General features: G+C 40.5%; 3 protein-coding genes across 4 annotated transcripts; 2 read left to right on the forward strand and 1 right to left on the reverse strand.

Annotated features, from left to right (window-relative positions):
- Positions 1-7,401: 7,401 nt before the first annotated feature.
- si:ch211-175m2.5 (uncharacterized protein LOC568697 homolog) lies at positions 7,402-11,616 on the reverse strand. Of its 2 annotated transcripts, none has more exons than XM_056439257.1 (5): positions 11,458-11,616; positions 11,165-11,323; positions 10,965-11,064; positions 8,431-8,561; positions 7,402-8,236 (listed from the first exon to the last, which is right to left on the reverse strand). In XM_056439257.1, exons 1-5 carry the CDS (start codon positions 11,458-11,460, stop codon positions 7,952-7,954), a joined length of 678 nt encoding a protein of 225 aa, XP_056295232.1. In that variant the 5' UTR covers positions 11,461-11,616; the 3' UTR covers positions 7,402-7,951. The 2 variants fall into 2 exon arrangements, with proteins under 2 accessions (XP_056295232.1, XP_056295231.1); XM_056439256.1 differs by having other exon boundaries at positions 11,407-11,614.
- A 461-nt stretch (positions 11,617-12,077) lies between these two features.
- On the forward strand, positions 12,078-16,943 carry polr2g (RNA polymerase II subunit G). Its single transcript, XM_056439258.1, has 8 exons — positions 12,078-12,980; positions 13,269-13,378; positions 13,825-13,984; positions 14,286-14,336; positions 14,924-14,989; positions 16,165-16,236; positions 16,376-16,409; positions 16,618-16,943. Exons 1-8 carry the CDS (start codon positions 12,969-12,971, stop codon positions 16,629-16,631), a joined length of 519 nt encoding a protein of 172 aa, XP_056295233.1. The 5' UTR covers positions 12,078-12,968; the 3' UTR covers positions 16,632-16,943.
- A 184-nt stretch (positions 16,944-17,127) lies between these two features.
- On the forward strand, positions 17,128-24,732 carry eef1g (eukaryotic translation elongation factor 1 gamma). The gene is made up of 10 exons (XM_056439254.1): positions 17,128-17,154; positions 18,044-18,202; positions 18,400-18,463; positions 19,588-19,730; positions 19,908-20,051; positions 20,169-20,298; positions 21,816-22,017; positions 23,011-23,183; positions 23,607-23,731; positions 24,362-24,732. Exons 1-10 carry the CDS (start codon positions 17,143-17,145, stop codon positions 24,518-24,520), a joined length of 1,311 nt encoding a protein of 436 aa, XP_056295229.1. The 5' UTR covers positions 17,128-17,142; the 3' UTR covers positions 24,521-24,732.

The following is a 24,732-nucleotide window of genomic DNA, read 5'->3' on the forward strand; positions in this document are numbered from 1 at the left end:
CAGATGCCGCCTGCTATACAAAGCAAACCCCCTGTGAGGAAGAACAGCTCAGCTACCAGACTCAGGCTCCTGAGATGACAACAAGTTTAACAAGTTTTCTTGTTGTGTTTATTTTAGTTTTATTTTCGGCCAGCCTCAGGAAGCTGGATGATGAGCCTTAGTGGTAACGTGGCAAAGTGCAAGACAGGCTGCCTGGATGCCTCACATACACGCATGTGCAAAATTGTAGCTGCTATTACCAGTTGCACACTCCCACTCATAAACACAAACATGCTTGTACACCAACATAAACACGTTCACACACACTGTGCACGACGGGGGCCTGAGCGAGACCAGATTGTATCTCCGACAGTGTCAAATGGTCAGACTGCCGAGCCCAGCGTGCAGCTGATGTATACTTCACAGGGAATCAAAAAGTTTTGAAGCAAAACAGAGTTTCTTTTCTTTTCTGCAACTGCAGTAGATGATAAACTGCAAGAAAATGATTATGAAATCCAAACCATGAACAGGTCCTGGTAGTAATGGGTCAATGTGGGGAAAGGGCAGGAACATAATGAAATCTCTGAAAAAGTTATGGATTGAAGCTCGATCTTATTACCATCCAATATGGCAACAACGTCAAGTCTGCTGAACCGCTGACCCAGAATTATTAGTTTAAATAAATATGAAACTCTCATTGTGTGGCAGGTGGATTGTACCTGGATTGGCCCCAACAGCCACAACATTATTCCTTCCTCAACACACCAGAGACACGTCAGCCAGGCCGCAGAGTTACTGGACATCACATCCCAGAGTATTTACTCTTTCTCCCTCTTCACATTTTCTCATTCCAGTCCCAATCAATCCCACAATCCCCGGGGAAGTCAGAGATGGGAGAAAAAAAACCTGCAGGATGCTGTTGCCAAACCTGATGATCGCCTTTCCCGTCTTTGAATAGCAACCTGTCCGGTCCTCAGGTCAAAACAGTCTCTCACCTTCACACATTACCCCTATACAAACAGTTTCTTGGATGGATTGGCTAGGTCATTAACTTCTCTTTCTCTATTCTATTTCTACTGCTATTTGTTTGCTTGCTTTTCTCTTTAGCCTTGCTGGTCGCATGGCTCTGTGGATGGCAATGTCAGTCTTTATGTCCACCTCTTAGGTTCAGACTGAAGTATCTCAACAACTATTTGATTGATTGGCATGACGTTTGGTCTCGCCGTATTACTCTTCATTCCTGTTTCCTAAATCAATCAAAAATATTGAAACAAAAATAGCAAAAAATTAAAATGTAAAATAAAAACATGGTAAACCAACAAACAAATAACAGAATGATAAAACAAACATATTATCAAAGTGCCAAGTATGTTTTAATAATTTAAAAAAAGATGTGCAAGAGTGTGCAACAGGGACACATTTCCTCGGGATGTAAGAGTTAGTGGGGGTTCTGGGCTTTATTGATGAACCCAGATGGGAGGAAACTGATTATGTGTTGTGGGGTTTGGTCCTGATGGACGGCAGACTCCTGCCAGAGGGAACGGACTCAAACAGTTTGTGTCCAGGGTCAGAGCAGAGGGGTCGGCTAAAATCTTTCTTCCCCTCCTGGCGGCGAAAAACTCGTGGAGTGGCGGCAGAGCAAATGATGCTGATGGAGGAGCAGAGGATGGGCTCAAGGATGGCAGTGTAGAAGTGCACTATTATTGTCTTATGCAGGTTGAACTGCCTCAGGAAATACATCCTCTGCTGAGCCTTCTTGGTGATGGAGCTGATTTTCAGTTCCCACTTAGGTTCCCACTGGATGATGGTGGAGTCCAGGAAGCAAAAAGACTCCACAGCCTCGACGAGGGAGTCACAGGGGGTGATGGGGGCGGGTGGGGATGCATTCTTGTGGAAATCTGTCACTGGTTTGAGAGCGTTGAGCTCTAAGTTGTTTTCCGGCCGCACCAGGTCACCAGATGGTCAATCTGCACCGTGTAGGCAGACTCATCCCCACCAGAGATGAGTCCAATGAGGATTGTGTCATCTTCGAACTTCAGGAGCTTGATGGACTGGTGACTGGAGGTGTGACTTGTGTTGGTGTACAGGGAGAAGAGCAGAGGATCGTTGAGAAGCATGGGCCCCTGCTGAGCTGGGGAAAGGGGACCTGGTATACTGTAGCTGGTGGATGGTGTCATAGGGGATGGGGTCAGGACTGTCCCATTGTCTTTCAAAGCGAGAGTAGAACTCGTTCGGTTTGTTTGCCAGGCGGAGGTCATTCATGTGAGGGGGGCTTTAGGCTTGTAGTTGGTGACCTGTCTGAGACCGCTCCAGACAGGAGTCACTTGCTCAGAGCTGGTGTTGCAGTTTCTTAGTCTACTGTTGTTACGGGTCTCTCAACGTCTTTCCTGTTTAGTCTTTAACCATGATGTTCACATTGGTGGTTTTAAGGGATTCCTGTGACATTTGCTACAGACATTCATGTCCGAGACGATCCTTCTTAAAAGAACAATGAAATGAGTGCGCCAAAAGCCAGGGCAGTTATTACTCAGCAAAGGAGGTTCTCAGGTGATGTTATTACAGAACTACAAAGTCAGTGTAAACCTTATCCATAGCGTGGCCACATCGTGAAGCAGTTTTATTTTTCAACAGTGATTTGAAAAGCACAGATAAATGATGCAATCCGGCCAAAAGGGGCATTGGAGCGAAATCTTCTAAGGTCTTTCTAAAAGGCAGTTCAGTTACAAACAACATACTTTGTTGTTTAATTTTGAGGACTTGTTGTCATGTCACTGGTGTATTTCACGATCATGGCATGTTTACTTCTCTCATCTGTTAAATTTTCTTTATTGTGTTCTCTATTTCTTTGACATTTCTGTGTTATTCTGTTTCATTCTGGCTTCATCTAATTCATTCTGTTGTGACACTTTTATTACTGTTATAAGCTGCGATTAATTTCAGTGGGGGACAGTCTGAATGCTAATGAGACACATCGCCAAATGAAAAAGCAGCAGCGGGGTTGGCATCCATCCGTCTCATCTCCTCTCACTGTCCTTGGTTTTCCTGACAGAACGGAGCCCTCACTCCTCTCTGTGGTCCAGAGGTCTGGATAAAGGTTGACCTGGCTCCGTCTGCAGGCTGGAACCAAAACATGATATTCATATTCATGGGACACACCAACAAATGAGTACATCTTTTGCAAATACGTCTAGCAAGTGATCATTTTGCCAAGTTTCAAGGATAACAGAAAAAGCTGACTTCTGAAATAGTTATTGAGAGTATTACAGTTGATTTAATAATATATTCAAGCATAATCGGAAACCTGAAAACAGAGAAAATAAAAAGGATGCCGATTTTATACCTTTGTACTGTAAAAGGGGAATGATGCCGAAACTAAACACATCGCAGCGGTTAAACAATCTTCCATCTCAAAAAGAAGCCATTATACATTCAAGGAGTGATTTGATTGCTTCATTGACAGAAACCGAACTGCTCTTTCACCATGAAATTACATTTTCCGAAAGAAAGAAAATAACAGCATCATAAAGCACCTGTAAAAGCCACAAATGCGGAAAGCAAACACACGCTATACGGTACAAATACCTACTACCAAACAAGCAAAGATAGACAAACTAAAAACAGTGCAAGCGTGAATCTCTCTTTCAGCAGCAAATATGAGATGATGGCATGACCCATAATCCGCAGGCATGAAGTAATCTGACTGAATGTGCATTTGGATTATCAGTCTGGAACAGTCTAATCTGAAACACTTCTCAAACTGGTTGAGAGGTCGGGAAAGAGCTTCTGCCATGTGGAGATGCAGTGTATCAGTATTTGCCCGTGTTGATGAGTAACAGGATATACAGGACTGTCTCAGAAAATTAGAATATTGTGATAAAGTTCTTTATTTTCTGTAATGCAATTAAAAAAACAAAAATGTCATGCATTCTGGATTCATTACAAATCAACTGAAATATTGCAAGCCTTTTATTCTTTTAATATTGCTGATTATGGCTTACAGCTTAAGAAAACTCAAATATCCTATCTCTAAATATTAGAATATCATGAAAAAGTATACTAGTAGGGTATTAAACAAATCACTTGAATCGTCTAATTAACTCGAAACACCTGGAAACACATTTTCAAATGTTTGATTTTGTTTTGCTGTTATAAATCTTTTTTTTTACTTGGTCTGAGGAAATATTCAAATTTTATGAGATAAGATTTTAGAGTTTTCTTAAGCTGTAAGCCATAATCAGCAATATTAAAAGAATAAAAGGCTTGCAATATTTCAGTTGATTTGTAATGAATCCAGAATGCATGACATTTTTGTTTTTTTAATTGCATTACAGAAAATAAAGAACTTTATCACAATATTCTAATTTTCTGAGACAGTCCTGTATAGCGCTGAGCTGTGAGGCCTATCTGCAGGTGCAGACGAGTTCTACAAATTCAGATAGATATTATCTGCAGGAGCAGTTTATGTTGTTCCTACTTGTTCCTATTCTCATTGGCTGATGCTGCCAGACTTTTCTCTCTGAGTCAGTCTTGCTTTTATTATTATGTGACAGCTGCTGTGGCAGGTCTACAGGAACCCTGATCAGATTTACTCTTCTGATGTACCTTACTCACTCTGCCTCCTCAACTATTCTAATACATGTATTCAATATGCATGAAAACATCAGGGTGCTCTCTGTAATAACCTGCAGAACAATCCTGGAGTATCTATGAATACACTTTTAGAAGACTATGGATAGCCCTTCTGTATTAAAGCTTATTGTCTTATCCATGCAGAATGTGTACAAAAAAAAGAGATGGGCAGCATTCAAATGTTCATTTAGAATTATCAATGTCAACATTGAATGTCAATATGTTTTTATTAATGAGTTTCATATTCTGTTTACTAGTTAGGAGAGCACTTTTGTTCATGTTTACTATTTGTTGTGTTCATTGGCTGCATTACACACACACAAAAACAATGCTGTTTATTTGGAGTGGGACCACACACTTTGAAGAAGGCATCGTCGACACTCGTACACACAGAGGGATGAAGAGAGGAGACGCTGAGCGCAGACAGAGGTGTGTGTGCACCTTTCCTACGAGGCGTAAAAACATCACTCGTGTACATGTGTGGGGGATGCTTCTGAGTGTGTGACGGAGGATGATGTGTTTTCCTAGACATACATTTAAGACCATAAATTGGTGCATAAGAATAGACCAGCATGCAGGAAATAAAAGGTTTGACGGCTGTTGTTGCGTTGCTGCGCTGTGTGCCACTTTGTCCCATTTGTCCCTTAGTCTCCATGAAAGTACATTTCATGACTACGTGGCATTCTGGCTATCAGTGTAACGTAAATCCAGCTCCGAGCAGAGGCTGTGATACCACAATCTGACCGTTATCATTTAGCCTACTTTTATAGATGTGTTGCCTTTTGCAATGGTTAACAGCTGTGTGACTGACTGCACGTTCTATCTCTGATGTCGTCTGCAGGGATTAGACTTCCAGGCAAGGGACAAGAAGATCAAATGACCGCAGCTGCAAATTCTCTCACACACACACACACACACACACAAATCACTATATTATGTAAATGACACATTAACTCTGTGTATATGCAGACTTGCACATGTGTGGGCAGACTCTTAACTGGAACTGACACAGAAGATAATGGCCTCATCCTTGTGTCCGTCCAGTTACTAATGTCCTATAGTGCTCCCTAAGTTAGAATTCAGCCTTTATCCCTGTCTGCATATTCTCCAATGAGTCATAAAATGCAAGTGCATCTCGTGTCTCAATAGAGCATCTCAGTTACAGTAAAAATCTGTCTAAAAATATAGTTGCGTATTTTTTTATTTTTTTTTAACGGAGAATTACAGTCTGCGGTCAGTACAAATAATGTGAGTGCCATTGGAGTGAAACCTCTGAACAGTAAAGTTATTCTTATCTATTCAGATTTTGGGGTACTTTTTGCTCAATTTGGATTGCTGTGGAATACCGCAATAAGCATGCAACATGTGTTAAATATGTTGTTACTGCTCCTTACGTTGCAGTAATAACAACCCACTTGGAAGTTAAGCTTCAGAAATGATGTCTACTTCCCTGGTAATCTTTTTTTCCCTTAACCCACAACTTCACTGATCCTCTTGGTGCTCTTCAGCTCTCTATTACGAAGCCATTTGACGCGTGTGCACCGCGAGTTGATTCTATACCTCAGGAGAACAAAGACAAACCACAAAGCCTCCTCAGACAGTGTGCAACAGGATTATCATATCAATTTGTTTTCATGAGATCTATATACTTATTTTCAGTTCTTGACTTGATGATTTACAAGATAAGTGACAACAGGCCAGCAGTGCCCATAAATTAGCCTTGTCTGGAGCCTGGTGTCTCCTTTTAATACCAATAAGAGACATTGGGGTCAAGAGGGTTGATGCCTAATGAGGAGTTAGAACATGAGACGTTATTTAGGCATATGATACCAACTAAGGGTGCTAAGAACCGGACAGGAGAAGCCCTGAGAGGAAGCTATCAGTTTTACTAACGTCAATAGATTTGCTTTCAGATGATCTAACAATGTGTGTTGAGCTCAGAGGAATTCAATGTGAGTGTGTGCATACTTGAACCGTCTCACTTCAGAACACATTGAGTTTGGATGACTTTCAGAGTTTGGGTGACTTTCCGATCGTGACTCAAGATATTAATACTAATACATTATTTGGATTCTTTTGGCTGAGCTGTTATTCACCAAAGCTATGTTCACAACAAAACACATTTTCTCAACTGTGAATGTCTTTTAAATATAAAAGAGACTGAACTATTTTTCAAATGCACACACACAAAAAAGACAATTTGCATACATGCTCTCATTGAAACCCACACATCACTCACACATACAGACCAAGTAAAACCTCAGCTGATGCCTGGAGTTATGTTTGACTTGTATCTCTGTGGATAACAGACGGCACAGCGGAAGTCAGCATTAATAGTAGGTTGTCAGAAAATAAACTTTGGGATCAAATGTTGTTTAGCACACAGAAATAAGATCAGGAACAGTGATTAATCACATCTCCAGGGAAAAGAAACCTAGGAAATCACAGATAAGATTGCACCAATGATATATGGGCCGACAGTTACTAATAGAAAATAAATAGAGATTTCCCTCTACTTTATGAGGCTGTGTTGACTAATGTCTCTCAAATATGCAGCTCTTGTGGGGTATATAAATGTCATGAATATTTAAATCATAGTTTAACAGCGTACACATGCACAAAATATGTGCATGGATGTGGTGCCATCTGGTAGTGATACACAGTACTTCAACCTCTTGTGATCTCTTTATTTGTATTTGTCTCACCACTGACCGTCCTGCCAGCATCGACGGTGATACAGGTGATCTGGTAAAAATCAACTGTTTCCAAAGTCAGAAAAATAAGTGCAAACTCTTTCATATTATGAAGATAAATAGTTTATTAAAAAGGATAAAGGAAAGGCTTTTTTTGGTGAGCAATATCAGTAACTTATTTACACTATTCCCTAGAAACTGTAACAATGCATTGAGCAGCACAGAACAAGGAAATAAAGAGATTGTTGTTTTGGGTTGTTAGGTTTCAGAAAACACAAACATGAAAGTTAGAAGACAACTATTTCAGTAATTTATATCCAATGGACACCCAGCAGCAAAAAAGCAACTGTTCCCCAATATATGGATGGCAACCAAAGCCACCTACAATTCAAAATGTCAAAGTCACACAATCAAAGATTCTTTAGATTAGACACAAATCATGTCTGCCACATCAAGGTATAAATCAAAGTCAGAGGGTCTCTCTCGTGCTTCTTGGTCATGTAAATGAGCAACATTGACATCTACTGAGGGGAAGTTTGCAAAATCCTCAAGTTGACATGCTTTGCTCAAAGTGGAGGACCGGCAAAAAACGGGAGACTTTTGATTGATTTGAGGCATTTACTAAAATGCCAAAGACCTTGTCTGTAATGCTACTTCCCTTTCACTTTGTCCTTACTCTTGTCCTTTGGTATACGACCCATGTTATAAAACTCTACATTTGGCCTCATGTCGGTGAGGTGGGCGAGTCGGTTGGACATGGCGAAGAAAGCAGCGATGGCAGCGATGTCCCACGCATCCTCGCGGTCAAAGCCCACTTCCTCCAAAGCCTGGAAATGTTGCTCTGTAACGGTGTCGCTGCGACACACAGCCATCGCAAAGTCCAGCATGGCGGTCTCCCGGGGTGACAGCTCTGCATTCTCGTAGTTAACAACAACCTGCATGAATATAGGGAAGTAGAACATGAGCCATTAAGTGATTTAAATAAATATACAACTTTTTGGAATAAAGAAAAAAGGCTTATGCTCCGATTGATTAAGATGCCTGGTATAACTTAACCCTTTTGTGACAACTAGTCATTTTTTATGATAAAAAGCAAAGCAAAGGCAAAAGAATCAATTGAAGTTTATACCTGGTCAGAAAGAGTAGTTTTCTTAGAGTAGATGCGGTGCAGTGCACTGTGGGATACCACACAGTAAAGACATTTGTTGTGGACACTGGTAGCGACTACAATCAGCTCACGATCGGCCTTGGTCAATCCGCCTGGAAGACAGCAGACATTATTGTGACCTTTTGAAGCCAATAACATTGATATTTACTTGATTTTAGTAAAGACAGTGGTTGAAAAGTTTCAATTTACACCTCTGAGAATGCCGAGGCTTAGTGTTAGATCGAGTTGTCCACAGTAGATTTTGTTGCGAGTGTGATTGCTTCAAGGCCAATATGGCTAAACACATGTAACAACTAGAATGGGCACTCGGTAGAGCGCATACCTTCGCATATCACAAGATTGGGCATTGAATTATTAACATTTTGGCATTAGTTGCATGCCAATTGGATAAAAATTGACCGTGCTATGGTAAAAATAAGATTTTGACCTTTTCATGACCTGGACCTTGACCTTTAACCCGATTGATCCCAAAATCTAATCAAATGGTCCCCGGATAATAACCAATCATCCCACCAAATTTCATGCGATTCGGTTTAATACTTTTTGTGTTATGCAAATAACACGCATACAAATAAATAAATACACGGCGATCAAAACATAACCTTCCACATTTTCAACTAGAATGGGCACTCGGTAGAGCGCATACCTTCTTATATCACAAGATTGGGCATTGAATTATGAACATTTTGGCATTAGTTGCATGCCAATTGGACAAAAATGTATCGTGCTATGGTAAAAAAAGTTTGACCTTTCCATGACCTTGACCTTTGACCCGATTGATCCCAAAATCTAATCAAATGGTCCCCGGATAATAACCAATCATCCCACCAAATTTCATGCGATTCAGAACATTTTGACCTGTTCATGACCTTTGACCTTGACCTTTGACCCGATCGATCCCAAAATCTAGTCAACTGGTCCCCGGATAATAAACAATCATCCCACCAAATTTCATGCGATTCGGTTCTATACTTTTTGAGTTCTGCGAAAGATTTTGACCTGTTCATGACCTTTGACCTTTGACCCGATCGATCCCAAAATCTAATCAACTGGTCCCCGGATAATAAACAATCATCCCACCAAATTTCATGCGATTCGGTTCAATACTTTTTGAGTTCTGCGAAAGATTTTGACCTGTTCATGACCTTTGACCCGATCGATCCCAAAATCTAATCAACTGGTCCCCGGATAATAAACAATCATCCCACCAAATTTCATGCGATTCGGTTCAATACTTTTTGAGATTTGCGAATAACACGCATACAAATAAAGAAATAAATAAATGGCGATCAAAACATAACCTTCCGGCATTTTCAATGCGAAGGTAATGAAGGTAAAAAGCCACATAGTGGTTATCCAATAACTAAGCACCTGTTCAGTTTTACTTCACGAAAATGTAAAAACAATAAAGTGCAATTGGAGTTTAAAACAAAATGAAACTAGAATGGGCACTCGGTAGAGCGCATACCTTCGCATATCACAAGATTGGGCATTGAATTATGAACATTTTGGCATTAGTTGCATGCCAATTGGACAAAAATGTATCGTGCTATGGTAAAAAAAGAGTTTGACCTTTCCATGACCTTGACCTTTTACCCGATTGATCCCAAAATCTAATCAAATGGTCCCCGGATAATAACCAATCATCCCACCAAATTTCAGGCGATTCAAGAACATTTTGACCTGTTCATGACCTTTGACCTTTGACCCGATCGATCCCAAAATCTAATCAACTGGTCCCCGGATAATAAACAATGATCCCACCAAATTTCATGCGATTCGGTTCAATACTTTTTGAGTTCTGCGAAAGATTTTGACCTGTTCATGACCTTTGACCTTTGACCCGATCGATCCCAAAATCTAATCAACTGGTCCCCGGATAATAAACAATCATCCCACCAAATTTCATGCGATTCGGTTCAATACTTTTTGAGATTTGCGAATAACACGCATACAAATAAATAAATAAATACACGGCGATCAAAACATAACCTTCCGGCATTTTCAATGCGAAGGTAATAAGGGAAATAGAACCAAACATTTTGTTTTACCAAAAGGTGTTCTGCAGATTATGACCCTCCGACTATGACGACGAGATTTTACTTTATCAGCCAACAGCCGTGCCCACTCAGTCTTTGTTGCCAAACCCAATTGGTGACTTTATTTAAACCATTCATACGACCATGCAGCAGCCAGGCTGAAATGTACACCGCTCTTACACTTCATTACGTCCCAACTCAAGGATAAACATGTAAATGATGTGTGCAGAGAGCCAAAGTGGCCTGAAAGCTAGAGACTCTATGAAAGACAAGATGCGGTTTGCATTATTGAATCTGCATGTCTGATCACCTCTCCACTCTGACACGGATTACACGCCAGACCCCACAGTGCTGCAAGCCAAACAGGGTGCAGCCCAGTAAAACCAGTCTGCATACTGCTTACGAAATGAAGACAAATTACATTTACCACCAGAGAGAAACACAGCAAAGACACACCTGTCTCTTTGTTCATCAGCTCATTGTAGTAAGCAAAGAAGGCTCTGAACTCTGCTGGTCTATGAGAAAGGGCTTTGAAGACATTGGGCAAAAAGCCCCCCTGGAAAGAAGGAAACGTGAAGTTCAAGCAGTTAAAATAAGAGTCAATCATCAGAGTTGAATGCCTCGAATAATTATCGTTTTCTTTTATTTTGTTATACCTTTGACTCCACTTCATCCATGAGCTCTACAATATCATAAGGCAAATCTTTCTTGTACGGTACTGGATAGCGACTGATGTTCTCCGGTGGCGCATCGCTGGACAACAGCCGGACCCCCGCTGCCTTCTGCCGAGGCACGCAGACCGACCGGAGCCGCGCCTGGACGGGAGGGAGACAGGAGTCACACGAGTCAAACGGAAACAGCACCAGCAGAGCGGAGTAGCACGTACTCGATAACGTACCAGCTGTGTGAACGTATGGGGACGAATTAACTTTGAGACGAGATTACTCGCCATTTTGTTCGCATTAGCTGGAGGGAGCGTCCAACACCTTGCTTGTCCTGCTCGATTAACGTTTGTTTGATAAAGTCTTCCCAGGTTGACCACGGAAGTTTACTTCCTTGATATCTATTGTTGATAGCCTCAGCCCAGTCAAACAGCCAATCAGAGAGTCGGATGGAGTCACGCCCATAGAATGTCTTCTTTTTCAGTTTAATTTGCGGCAGACTAGACGCAGGAAGACCAGGCTGAGGATCGGGCACACAAGGCTGAACAAAACACTGCATCGCGTAAATAAACACCCAACAGGACTATGTGAGCACTGTCAAGTACCAGAATCTGTAGAACATATAATTTGTCATTGTCAGAAATACACGCTTGAGAGACACAGGTTGAAGAGGAAGCTGGGAGTGGAGGAACTAAATCTAACAGATGCGTTAAATTTGGGGGCAGGACAGGTATTACAATATTTGAAAGAAACAGGATTAAGTAATAGAATTTAAAGCACTGACATTTTTGAATCTCCCTTTTGTTTTGTTTGTTTTATTGCTTTTGTTTTGTGGGTATATATATATATATATATTTTTTGTTTTGAGTTTGGTTTTTGTTTGTTTGGTTTTGTAAGGGGATAGGGTACTCTGGTCCACACTCCACTACAGCAGGTGGCGGAAATGCACCGTTCACTGGATGCCATCCGCCAAAAAACTTAAAAAGAAGAAGAAGAAGACTAGACGCAGCCACAGCATATCGCTGCCCTCCACGGTTCATTTGTCGAGCTCAATTTTGTGATTCACATTGTTATATAGAATCTAGTACAATGTTGAACATTTTAATTACGTTGTTTCACATTTTTGACGGTGACAATTTGACTTAAAGCATATTATGCTTCCTTCTCTCTGTGGTAGTTGGTCCCCATCAAGGCGTGCTTCACAATGTCTTCATCCCCACAGCTGTGTTTGCCAGCTGGATGCTTAGCCACCATCGCCATCCCAGCGATTGTATCCACAGTGACCTGCCAGTCTCTGCTTAGTTGGGAACACATTGTTGCTCCTATCCCTTCTTGTATTTGGCTCCTGCTGCAATGCTGGCTGTATACAGATAACATTTTAGAAACCTGCCTCTGTTTTCTTCCCATTGTTTTTGTCGAATGTGTGGCATCCCCTTTTTTATAAACTGTAAGGAGGTGGGATTTCAAGACAGGGGCGTGACTTAAGCTTATTTGCAGGGTCCTGTACCCACGACTTGCAACAAACCCAACCTAATCGCGAGAGTTTTGCAACTTGAGGTTTCAATTCTAAACTCTGTACACACCTGTCCCCGCTCTCATGCAATACCCCTCCTCGTCGCCAGGAGTCAGTATTGGGTGAACTGGTAGCAACAAAAGCCCATCGATCTACCCCCGTGACCCGGAAGTGACTGAGCAAGGAACTGTCGCAAATGAGCGGCGCTTTATGTCAATACGCTTTGGATAATTTCTTTTTTTTTTAAAGTTAATTTATCTGGCACGAATCGATCATTACTGCAACATGTTTTACCATGTAAGTATGTGTAATACCCTCCGTGTATATACCGTCTATGAGCAGAGTATTGGGGTTTTATCAATGTGTGCCTCGCTTGATCGGTTACCGTGGTTGTTGAAAGTACCCGAGCGTAGTAGTTTTATAGCCAGGCAGTCACACCACCGACTCTCTCGTCTTTGATCAACCAGATGCAACGTATCGGCCTCCGTAGGATACCTTAAAACAGCATATTAAATATAACATTGTGCAACCTGCATTATCAGTATAAGCGTTGTCTTGTAATGCATGTATTGTTTGTGTTATCAGATATCTTTGGAGCATGAAATCTTACTACATCCGAGGTATTTTGGCCCTAACCTCCTCAACACTGTGAAGCAAAAGCTTTTCACAGAAGTGGAGGGTACCTGCACTGGCAAGTGAGTATATATTGTGAATATTGTGCAGTTACATCTACACATAAATTGAGGCCATTGCGTTAATCTGTCATTTCAGTGGAATGTTGTGTAACTATATTAGGTTGTTGCATATGTTTCTAAAGTAACAACACATGTGTGCTTGTGTGTGTACACTTTCAGGAATAGGCAGAAATACAGAAATGGACATTTCTGTCTCAATTTGACAACGTGTGGAATGATTTGAAATACTTCTGTTTCCCTTTCGTCATTTTAAAATATTGCCTCTGGAAGACTTTGCTTAAAACCTTTGACTTGGCAGTTAAAAAAACACATTCAAAGATCAGGGTCGATATTTTTGACACCCTTTAAGGCATCAAGACAGTATTCAACAACATATGGAAGTTATTAACTTTGCAATTATATTCCTACATGCGCATGTCATTGATTTATGTGTGACCCTCCATCAGGTATGGCTTTGTCATCGCAGTCACCACCATAGACAACATTGGAGCAGGTGTAATACAACCGGGGAGAGGGTTTGTCCTCTACCCAGTCAAGTACAAGGCCATTGTGTTCCGCCCATTTAAAGGGGAGGTGGTTGATGCTGTGGTCACTCAGGTCAACAAGGTATGGGACAATACTGCTTACAGGCCAATATGAAGATATTTAAGATGGAGCATTGTATATGATGGCATGTGAAATACATCATCTTGACACGGCACTACTTTTCACATAATTTTGTAAGTTCTCTACTGATATAGATCACATCTTTTAACTTTATGATGGTAAATGTGCCTCCACTGGAGAGTTTATGCTTCTACAGTAGTATGTTTTGATTACATATAAAATGTTTAATTGCTAATAAGGGATATTCTTTACTTTTGTGTCTTTTATATAAATGAAACCTATATTTTTCTCTTTCTTGCAGGTTGGATTGTTCACAGAAATCGGCCCCATGTCTTGCTTCATCTCTCGCCACGTGAGTCGGCATCAAATTATAAATATCTTGTATAAAAATTGTGAACGAGGCTTCAAGATGTGTATCGGGACGGAGCAAATAAAAAGTCACTTGCCCCCCCCCCCCCCCCGTAGGTAGATCGTTTTGACTTGGTCATTTTATAAGTTGCTCGCGTACTGAAAAAGTGTGAGCACCCCTGATGTAGTCAATCGAATTACACACAGTATGTTCTTTTACTAATGATTGACTTGGAATGACGAAAACATTGTTTATTAAAAACTGCATATGTACATTTTCTGACAGAACTAAAGCATGTCATGAACTTTGACTGATGTTGTCAAGACACCTTACACTTTTGTTCTTTCAAAATAAATGTATGCTTTGATGTTCAGTTCCAGATTATTTTTCTAATTACATTGAGTCTGATAGTTTGAGATTAATGTCACCTTTTTATTTAGGTATTTATTAATTGATACTTGATTGATGAGGCCAATTAATAAGATGTCAGCTAATTCCTGTTCCAAGATATTGTTGTTGTATCTACCTTTTTAAAAAGTCAACTATCTTGTGATCTCATTATCTCACTCTTTTCATCTTTGTTTTTGCAGTCCATCCCTTCAGAAATGGAGTTCGACCCCAACTCCAATCCTCCTTGTTATAAGACAGTTGATGAGGTAAGACTATTCATTCATTATTACATATTACCAGCTGGAGTAGTTTTTAATTAAATTGATATTCACCAGATATTTTCCTTGCTTTGCCTTTGAGAACGTTTTAAAATAAATGAACACGTACAATTCCAGGTTATTATACATACCTGCAAACTTGTCACCTTTTAAAATCAAAATAAGTCATCCAAGTGAAGAGTGTAGATCCGAAGAGTTGTTGTTTTGGGGTAGGGGGGGGGGGGGGGCTCAACTGGCTGGCCGGCGTTTATGAGATTGGAGTGAGACACGAAGACAATGCAATGTGGTGCTATCGCAATAAAACATCTTTGATGGGACGTGTCGACTCTTGGCCAATCAGCGTTAAGATGTCGACAGCGTTTGGGAGGTTCGGTTTAGCTTGAATGTTAGCCCATTACATCTACTGCTGTAATGTTGCACGGTGTATCGATACTAACAAAGTACCCGTACACTAAAAACGATATGATTTTACATATTTTTAGCACCGATACTTCATTAAGAGAGCGATCAGAGCGCACGCGCTGCTCCGCTCCGTTAAATGCTGTCTGCACACAATGCGCTGCGCAGCTCTCACAGCGAGTGGCGTTAAGTTGCGGAGCTTTTGAGACCGTCTTCGGCTTTAAAAATGATTTTTATATTTTATTACTACTGTAGATAAATATACCAGTATCGTATTTATGGTATTGTATTGAATTCTGGTATCAGGTATCATGATATTTATGGCAGGTATCATAGAAGTTATAATTTTAGGATCGTAACAACCAGGTAGAGGAAGGAACAGACCCATGGAACAGACTCATGGAACAGACTCATGGAACAGACTCAAAGCTCAGCAGAGCACACCAGTCAAAACAAAGGAAGTTAGTTCATGAATGACTTCAACTATATTATATATAATGACAATGTAAAGTTGTTATTACTAGTAATAACCCCCCGTTGTCACCTTTTTCACCCCTCATGAGTTTGCAGGTATGATTATAGTAGCGCTAGTGTAAATGTAAACCACAGTACTTTTTAGAAAACACAGTTAAGCAAGAGTTAAATAATAGTATAATGACATAAATTCGATATGGAAAGTAGTTCCAAAGTAGTGCTGCATACTGCTCCTTTTATTATTTATTACAGTTCCTGAGTCTTCATTGTTTTCTTCTCATCTTTTCAAGGACATTGTAATCCAGCAAGACGATGAGATTAGGCTAAAGATTGTGGGAACAAGAGTGGACAAGAATGACATTGTAAGCGTTCTTGTTTTTATTGTTATTGTTTTAGTTATTATTCTTCATTGGATCCAATGTTACACATTAGTGTATCAAAGTGATGTCGTGTATCCTAATATACGAGAAGTTAAAAACAAGCTTTTCTCTTGTTTTTCAGTTTGCCATTGGATCCCTCATGGATGATTATCTGGGTGAGTATTATACAGAACATAGTTCTACAGGTTCTGTATCTGTTTTTCAGAAGGGCATGCATTTATTAAATGCCTTGCATAGATGTATTTAATGTCAAATTATTTTTCACAATAATAAAATGTTATATAGCTTCACAGTTGGGTTGTGCTGGGCTTTAAAGAAAAACGTTTTAGAATTGATTATTGAACTTGCCTTCTGTATTTCCAGGTCTTGTGAGCTGATTCGCCCCAGAGGGAGCACATCTAACATGGGACATGTTATGTCGTAGATTAGTTATTTTGTTAAAATGTATATTTTCTACACTGTTTGATATGGTATCGTGACAGGTTTAGAAGCCCCATAGCGCCATCATTTTATTATAATGCTCTACACCTTACATTTGTTTTATTACTGTCAAAATATGAAATGTTTGCTAAATCTTTCGCAAGATGACATACAAGCTGAACATTTATTGTTTCTTTGTAGCATTCACAATTTCTATCACCTATGTATTGTTTTTTGGACACTGACTAATAAAGTTTTTTTATTTGTGATATATTTGTATCATTTTTCATGTTCTGAATGTCTCCCCATGGTCAGTGTATTGACCTTTCTAATCCGCAAAGAGACTTGATGCTCAACTGCATCTGTGTGACGTGGCGAAACGTGAACGCGGAAACGTAAAGTGCGCGCACGCCTGGTGGACGTAAATACGTCAGTGGAGCGCTCGTTCTTTCTTTCTCTCGTCTGAAGATGGCGGCCGGGGTGAGTAAAATGGAAAGACGGCACATTTGGGCTTACTCTTGACTTTCCTGACTCAATCCGACAAATATCAGCCCCATCTACACGGACACAACGTTCCCTTTCACGTAAACCTTGCTTTCGGTTCTTTAGGTAGCCGTTCACGAGTGTATTTACGAATAATTTCATTCAGTCTTCATGTAAACTAAGGTTAGCTTTTGCTAACCTGACGTTGCATTCACAGCGCATGACGCTCCTCTTCTGACCCAGCCTTGTGCCACGTTACAGTGGCTATCTCCAAGCTGTAACACGTACTGTTGGAAGTGATTTCACACAACGTTTGCGTGTCATGCCGTGTTTAAAGCCCTACGACCAACCGGTCCTGACTTTGTGAAGCGCTACTTTGTCTAAAGCTGTACAAAGAGGAGCGGGCTATATTGCCGGTAATGCTAGCTAGCATTATTTAGCATTTAAAACGAGCTTGAAACCACAGTTGTTCGCAGTTATCTTTAGTTACCGAACATTTGGCCTCGGCAGACAAGTTTGTCATCCTTCTCCTATTCTTGCCATGTTTATTTTAAATGGTCGTGCGTCCAGATTTGGAAAGGATCACACATTTGTGTCGAGTACTCCACCACACCAAAGCTCTCTCAAACTGGTGCTGTGTCTTTATTCAACGCGTCATCACTTGTATTTTCTTAGATGTATCAGTTTGTTTTTAAATTGACATTTTGTATTTCATTTTAAAGTAATGGGACTAGAATAGGGTCTAAATGCATCCCTTTTTGTTATCAAACAGTCCTGAGATATTGGCATGGAAACCTCTTAAAGTTGCCCCCAATTCATTTCAACATGCTGTGATGCCTATATGTGTATTAAAGTTAAACAATTCTTGTTTTCTCCCCCTCTCCAGACTCTCTACACGTACCCAGAGAACTGGCGGGCCTTCAAGGCCCAGATTGCAGCCCAGTACAGTGGGGCTTGCCTTAAAGTCGCCAGCAATTCTCCTGCCTTCACCTTTGGGCAGACGAACCGCACTCCTGCCTTCCTCAACAACTTCCCACTGGGCAAGGTCAGTGTAGTTATGTTGGACTTTTTTAAAATGTCGGAAAAAAAATCTTACTGCAATCAATTAATGCAAGCAATAATAAAAAGTAATCAAGTGAAAAGATTTTACCCACTTTCCCTATCTGTTGTTACCAACATTGCATTATGCATTAAACTGCTTGATTGTCTTTAAATCATTCTGAAATTCTGCTATGTTTGTAGGTACCTGCATACCAGGGAGATGATGGTTTCTGTCTGTTTGAGAGTAATGCCATTGCTCACTACTGTAAGTTTGTATTTGTAGTCATTCATGGTTAACTGATTTTCAGTTATGTGTGCATCCAATATTATTCCTATATATTGCTTGCCCTACGTTTTAAAAGGAAGCTGAGTAATTGCTACATTTAGATCAAATAATGTCTGGTGGTAGTCAATCCAAAAGGATTCAAATGCATGGGTTTCTGCTTACAAACATTTAATGCAGTCAAAAGAAGCAAATCTAACGTGGTGATCCCTGATCGTGTATTTTGCGGCCAATATTAATTGCAGATCATTGATAATCCACATTCGCAGATACAAATCGCCGTTGTTTGACTATAGAAGCCGATCTACACTTCCCACAATTATTTTCAACCTCATTATAAACCAACCAAACATCAGTTTACTTTGTCATAGTATTTTCATAAGAACAAACAATTGAAATTATTGGAAATATATTTTATGGCAGTGGGCAACCATGTTCCATAGAGAGCTAATGGTCTGCAAATTGCCAGTTTATCATTTCAGGAGATTTAAATTATTTGGCGCATTCAATGGCATATTGATCATTCAAAGGCTGTGACGGCCCTGAACAACAATCAGAAAACGTTCCTCTTTGAGAAACTGATTATTCCCTGTCTGGGCAAGGTGGTGTCCATTCATGGCACCTAGTCTTAATCTGACAGGGGAAGAGAAACTAAAGGCCATGTTCATCCCAGTCAACTCAGTTTAGTGAGTTAAAGGCTGATTCATGCTATGGGCACAGACCAGATTCAACCTCAAGAACGAAAGTTGTTATTGAGCTATTAAAACATTTCTCTATATAAGAAAAATAAATCCACATTTGCATATACAAATCCCTTTTGTTTGGTTATAGAAGCTGATCTACACACCTCCAGACTTTTCTTTATTCCGTCCCAAAAATATCAGTTTACTGGTTATAGTATTTTTCAGATATTTTTTTTCATAGAAGCAAATGATGGGGAAAATATAATCTTGCCATTAGTAGTTTTAAAACACTTTTCAACTATTCTCCGCTTGAAGCTGCTTTTCCATGCATGCATGAATGCTAAAATGCCTGGTTTATGCAGTCGGTGTACATAATATAGTGGTATGCCATTATGATTAAATATGTTCACCTTTCACCCACAGTGAGCAATGATGCACTGCGTGGTGCCACTGCCCAGGCGGCAGCCCAGGTGCTGCAGTGGGTGAGCTTCGCTGACTCGGAGATCATCCCTCCAGCCAGCGCATGGGTTTTCCCCACTCTGGGCATCATGCAGTTCAACAAGCAGGTTTGCAGCTCAGCATTTGCTGTTTAAGCTCAAGACTTAATAATGATTTCTTGGCTGTGGTGGAAGGCTGGTAACCGTTTCAGTTGTGTCTTGCACTGTAGTTGAGACATGACATGTAGTAGTTTATATGTTGCGTCGTTGTTATTCATAGTCATTCTTCTGTCTGGGTCTGTCCAGGCCACAGAGCAGGCCAAGGAGGACATGAAGAGGGCCCTTGCCATGCTGAACCAACACCTGAACACCCGTACCTTCCTAGTGGGAGAAAGGGTCAGCCTGGCTGACATCACTGTTGCATGCGCCATGCTCTGGGTCTACAAACAGGTCTGACATGCACACTGTTAACAATATATATTTTTCTTGGAGTAACATGTGTAATGGATGATATTTTGCATTTGAGATGCCCTCAAGGAAGACCTAACACCACTGTGTCCCCTGTAGGTCCTTGAGCCTTCTTTCCGTCAGCCATACCCCAACGTGACTCGCTGGTTTGTCACTTGTGTCAATCAGCCCCAATTCAAGACTGTCCTTGGAGAGGTCAATCTATGTGAAAAGATGGCCCAGTTTGATGGTGAGTAGTCGGCATTGAGATCAGAAGACTCCCATTGAGCATGTTGCTGGAGCAGTGTAATTTACAGGATCACATTTGATGTGTGAACTAGCCTTTCGAAAGATAATTAAAAATCTTTCAGATGAATGTGTAACACATTTTTTGAAAGGGATGTATTCTGTTTCCATGTCACCTAAAAATTAAATTAAATTTGCATTAAACTCTTCCACTTTACCCCCATTTTCGAGCAAAAACGCCTAAAATGATGTAACGAAATTAAAAAACAGGCGTGTAATTGCACTAGTACTAAACACCAGCTTCAAATTTGAAGAGGATAGGACAAAGTATGACCATCCTACATTGTTTTTCGTGAAAAGATCCAGGCGGAGTGCCAAAAAGGACATTTGCAGACTCCAAATGCACACATGGTACCCAAATGATATTATGAGACACTAAAGGAGTTTTCCTTTACATGTTGATATGGTTCAACATATACCAATGTATAGAACTGTAATAACCCCTAATATCACTGCAAAATATAACTGACTCCAAGTGGAGCAGATGTATTGCGAAATAATATATATACGGACATATACACACAGACATAGATATGTAGTATATATACACACACAAATATATGTATCAACATATATATTTATAAACATGTACATCTATATTCTGTAAGGGTTACGCGTGACTCAATTTGCATATGCAACACGTCGTTAGAAAGCCAGAAGTCTCCTCTAGAGTAGACGAAGGGATTGACAGTCTAACCTAACTGTTACTAATAAAATGTAGTCAAACAAAAAACGGAGCAAATCACCGTGTTCATGGCCCGGCAAAGATAGCGCGGTCTCCTGGCTTCAACATGTTACTGTCAGTGAAGACACAACGCACCAAACAAAAAGTTGCTAACTTCCGCTAACACCTCCGCTAATACATCTACTTATAAAGTGTATTCTGTAGGTTTTCTCCGTCGAAATGTTGCAAGACCCGACTTGCAGCATTTATCGCGACTTTAGATATTGTGTGTTTGGGCTCCTCTTGTGAGAAATGTATACGAAATAAAAGAATATTGATATTTTCTTTGCAAAGATGAGGTGACTAAAGGTTTGCACCCAAAGACCTTGCATTTGAAAATGCATCCATTTGCTTATTTTTAAAGTGTTACAATTCTGTAAATTAATGAATGAATTTTAGTGACAGAAAATGACCCTTTTAATAACAAAGCTAACATCTAGCAATATTTCAGTTAATCTGCAAAGACGGAAAGAAACAAAGGCCAACTCTTTAAACAGGTGGTGTCCATTCATGGCACCTAGTCTTAATCTGACAGGGGAAGAGAAACTAAAGGCCATGTTCATCCCAGTCAACTCAGTTTAGTGAGTTAAAGGCTGATTCATGCTATGGGCACAGAAAAGAGACTCACTGTAGTTCATTTAAATATTTTTTATTTATTTTTACTGGTTGAGTCCAAAATTGAAGCCAAATATTTGCCAAATTTAACAGAAAACATGTTTCGATGTTTTGTTTCTCAGCCAAGAAGTTTGCTGAAATGCAGCCCAAGAAAGAGGCACCACCTAAGAAAGAGAAGGGAGGAAAAGAGGCTGCCAAACCCCAGGAAAAGAAGAAAAAGGAAGAGAAGAAGCCGGCCCCAGCAGAGGAGGAGCTTGATGAATGTGAGGCTGCTTTGGCTGCTGAACCCAAAAGCAAGGACCCCTATGCACTCATGGCAAAGAGGTAGAATAATCTTACTGATGTTCTTCTCAAGCATTAGTTAGCATTTTATTTTATGCATTTTTTTTCTTGCATGTTGGCCAATACAGCAGTGGCCAACTGTATTCTATGGAGAGCCAATAGTCTGCAAGTTGCCAGTTGATCATTTCAGGAGATTATTTGGCGCATCCAATGGCATATTGAACATTAAATCCAAAGGCTGACGGCCCTGAAAACTCGTCCGTAAGAAACCGTTTATCCCCTGTCTAAGCAAGGCGGTGTTCATTCATGGCACTAAGTCATAAGCTGTTGCGATTAGTCGGCGTAATCAATCGGGTCAATGCTGAAAATCCGTGGAGCTGCTCAATAAACTAAAAGCCATAAAGTCGTCTGCTACGTTGGAAATTCCATGAAATTTGAAGTGAAACCTGCAGCTCATTTGAAAGTATGGCTTTATCAGAATAGCACTGGCCCAAAATAAGCTTCTCCATTTGCTAGTATCAGCCTGTTGGGAGCTTTAAATCAGACACTATTATGACAACGCCCATTTATGGGAGCAGCTGACCAGGAACTCACAGAATGTTGCTGGCAGGTGCTTCTTGCTCTAATCTTTTGGCTGTCAAACTGCAGTGACGAGCCTATCCATACAACATTGAAAGGCAAGCATCCGTTTGGTGCTCATCGTAAGAAAAGAACATGTCAAACAAATGGATAATACAATTCAACTGGGCAATGTTAGTCTATCACACGCCACTGGTTGAAGTGTAGATGTCATTGAAAGATTAAAAAAGCATTCAGAACTCTTAACATGGAAGGCTGTATGACCTAGGTTTAAGGCTATGTCTTAACAAGGGCCCGAATGCCGTTTTTAACTCCTTTTGAAAATATTGGTGGCCTATATTGATAAAATAACTTCAATTCATGTGCAGAAGTGGTTTTGTTGTCTGATACAGAATTTTTTTACATTTTTTGTAATGGATATATATGACTAATATCATTTTCCCTTTTCTTTTCTAGCTCATTCGTCATGGATGAGTTCAAGAGAAAGTATTCCAACGAAGACACCCTCAAAGTAGCCATTCCCCACTTCTGGGAGAACTTTGACCACGAGGGTTACTCCATCTGGTACTCCGAGTACAAATATCCTGAGGAGCTTACACAGGTCTTCAAGAGCTGCAACCTGATCTCAGGTGAGACTGCAGCAGCCCATTAACCAAACGCCATGAATAAAAGTCAAACATGTTTTTTTAAGGGTTATACTATGTTACCAGTTGTACTTTATTGGTGTAAACATTTTCAATTTTATCAGTGAAGACTGGTTCACATGTTTCTAAATAATTAATAAGCAAATGGTTCCCTGTCTGGGCAAGGCGGTGTCCATTCCTGGCACTATGTCTTAATCTGACGGGGGCAGAGAAACTAAAGGCCATGTTCATCCCAGTCAACTCCGTTTAGTGAGTTAAAAGGCTGATTCATGCTATGGGCACAGAAAAATATATATTTTATGAAGTGTATATGTGTATCGGATGGATGACATCACTGTTTATATCAAATGTTATGTTTGATTTATTTCTAATTAATAAAATGTCTAAAACCCTCCATGTTCTTCACAGGTATGTTCCAGCGTCTGGAAAAACTCAGAAAGACTGCCTTTGCTAGTGTCGCCTTGTTTGGCGTCAACAACAGCAGCAGCATCTCTGGCATCTGGGTCTTCAGAGGCCAGGAGCTGGCCTTCCCTGTAAGTTTTGATGGGGTTGAACAGTTTCCATAATGTCCTGACCGGTTGACGCCCTCATGCATGCAGTGTTTGACAAACTGATTTGGGCTGTTTACGTGTCACGTTGTAAAAGAATACTGCTGCAGCGAAACATGAAACCAGTGTTTCCTGAATGACGCCATGTTTGATTCTGAGAAGTGCCTTGTCTGGGCAAGGCGGTGTGCATTCATGGCACCTAGTCTTAATCTGACGGGGGGAGAGAAACTAAAGGCCATGTTCATCCCAGTCAACTCCGTTTAGTGAGTTAAAGGCTGATTCATGCTATGGGCACAGATTGTTACAATATCTAAATATTGGATGTTTATGGTTGATGGATTTCTTTAATGCTTTTGCCTTGGCTAAGTCACATGACTAAGTTCAACTGCAGCGCACAATTGCACATATTGCATGAGACTTAAGTCAGGCTTTGTTTTAAATGTTGAATAGCTTGACATTATTACATTTGTTAAAGCATGCACTGACAATTTTCAATGCGCACCATGTGATGGTCTAATTATTCTTTACTGGATAAGCATCTGATCCTTAGTTGTGGTTATGCATTATCAATTCGTCAGACTCTTATTAAAAATATATTTTCTATTCCCCTCCTAGCTATTTCCAGACTGGCAGATCGACTACGAATCATATGACTGGCGCAAGCTGGATTCAAAAAGCGAGGAGTGCAAGACCTTGGTGAAGGAGTACCTGGCCTGGGAGGGTGACTTTAAGCACGTGGGTAAAGCCTTCAATGAGGGCAGGATCTTAAAGTGAGGGGACTCCGGGAGCGTCTGAACTAAAGCACTCTGCGCTGCTTCCCAGCACTTCCAATGGATGGACCTTCAGCCACCACGTGCTTACTTTACTGCAAGAATGACTTTGAATTACAGTGTTTAAGGCGGGGGTGAATAGTCTCAGTGGCCCCAGACGTTGGTTTTTGTGGTTTTTGGGTTCACCTGTGAAATAAAGCATTTTCCACCAAGCTA

The sequence above is a fragment of the Pseudoliparis swirei genome, chromosome 19, assembly GCF_029220125.1.
Source record: "Pseudoliparis swirei isolate HS2019 ecotype Mariana Trench chromosome 19, NWPU_hadal_v1, whole genome shotgun sequence".
NCBI lineage: Eukaryota > Metazoa > Chordata > Actinopteri > Perciformes > Liparidae > Pseudoliparis > Pseudoliparis swirei.

What these genes read in the sequence shown, in the direction of transcription:
- si:ch211-175m2.5 (XM_056439256.1), bottom strand. Translation starts at nt 11,460, where the DNA reads ATGGCGAGTAATCTCGTCTCAAAGTTAATTCGTCCCCATACGTTCACA. An exon ending in CCCATACGTTCACACAGCTG is followed by an intron (nt 11,324 to 11,406) that starts GTACGTTATCGA and finishes CCTCCCGTCCAG; the next exon opens with GCGCGGCTCCGGTCGGTCTG. An exon ending in GCTGATGAACAAAGAGACAG is followed by an intron (nt 8,562 to 10,964) that starts GTGTGTCTTTGC and finishes GCTGTCTTCCAG; the next exon opens with GCGGATTGACCAAGGCCGAT.
- polr2g (XM_056439258.1), top strand. An exon ending in TGGTCACTCAGGTCAACAAG is followed by an intron (nt 13,985 to 14,285) that starts GTATGGGACAAT and finishes TCTTTCTTGCAG; the next exon opens with GTTGGATTGTTCACAGAAAT. An exon ending in CTTGCTTCATCTCTCGCCAC is followed by an intron (nt 14,337 to 14,923) that starts GTGAGTCGGCAT and finishes TTGTTTTTGCAG; the next exon opens with TCCATCCCTTCAGAAATGGA.
- eef1g (XM_056439254.1), top strand. An exon ending in AAAGATGGCCCAGTTTGATG is followed by an intron (nt 20,299 to 21,815) that starts GTGAGTAGTCGG and finishes TTTGTTTCTCAG; the next exon opens with CCAAGAAGTTTGCTGAAATG. An exon ending in GCCAGGAGCTGGCCTTCCCT is followed by an intron (nt 23,732 to 24,361) that starts GTAAGTTTTGAT and finishes TTCCCCTCCTAG; the next exon opens with CTATTTCCAGACTGGCAGAT.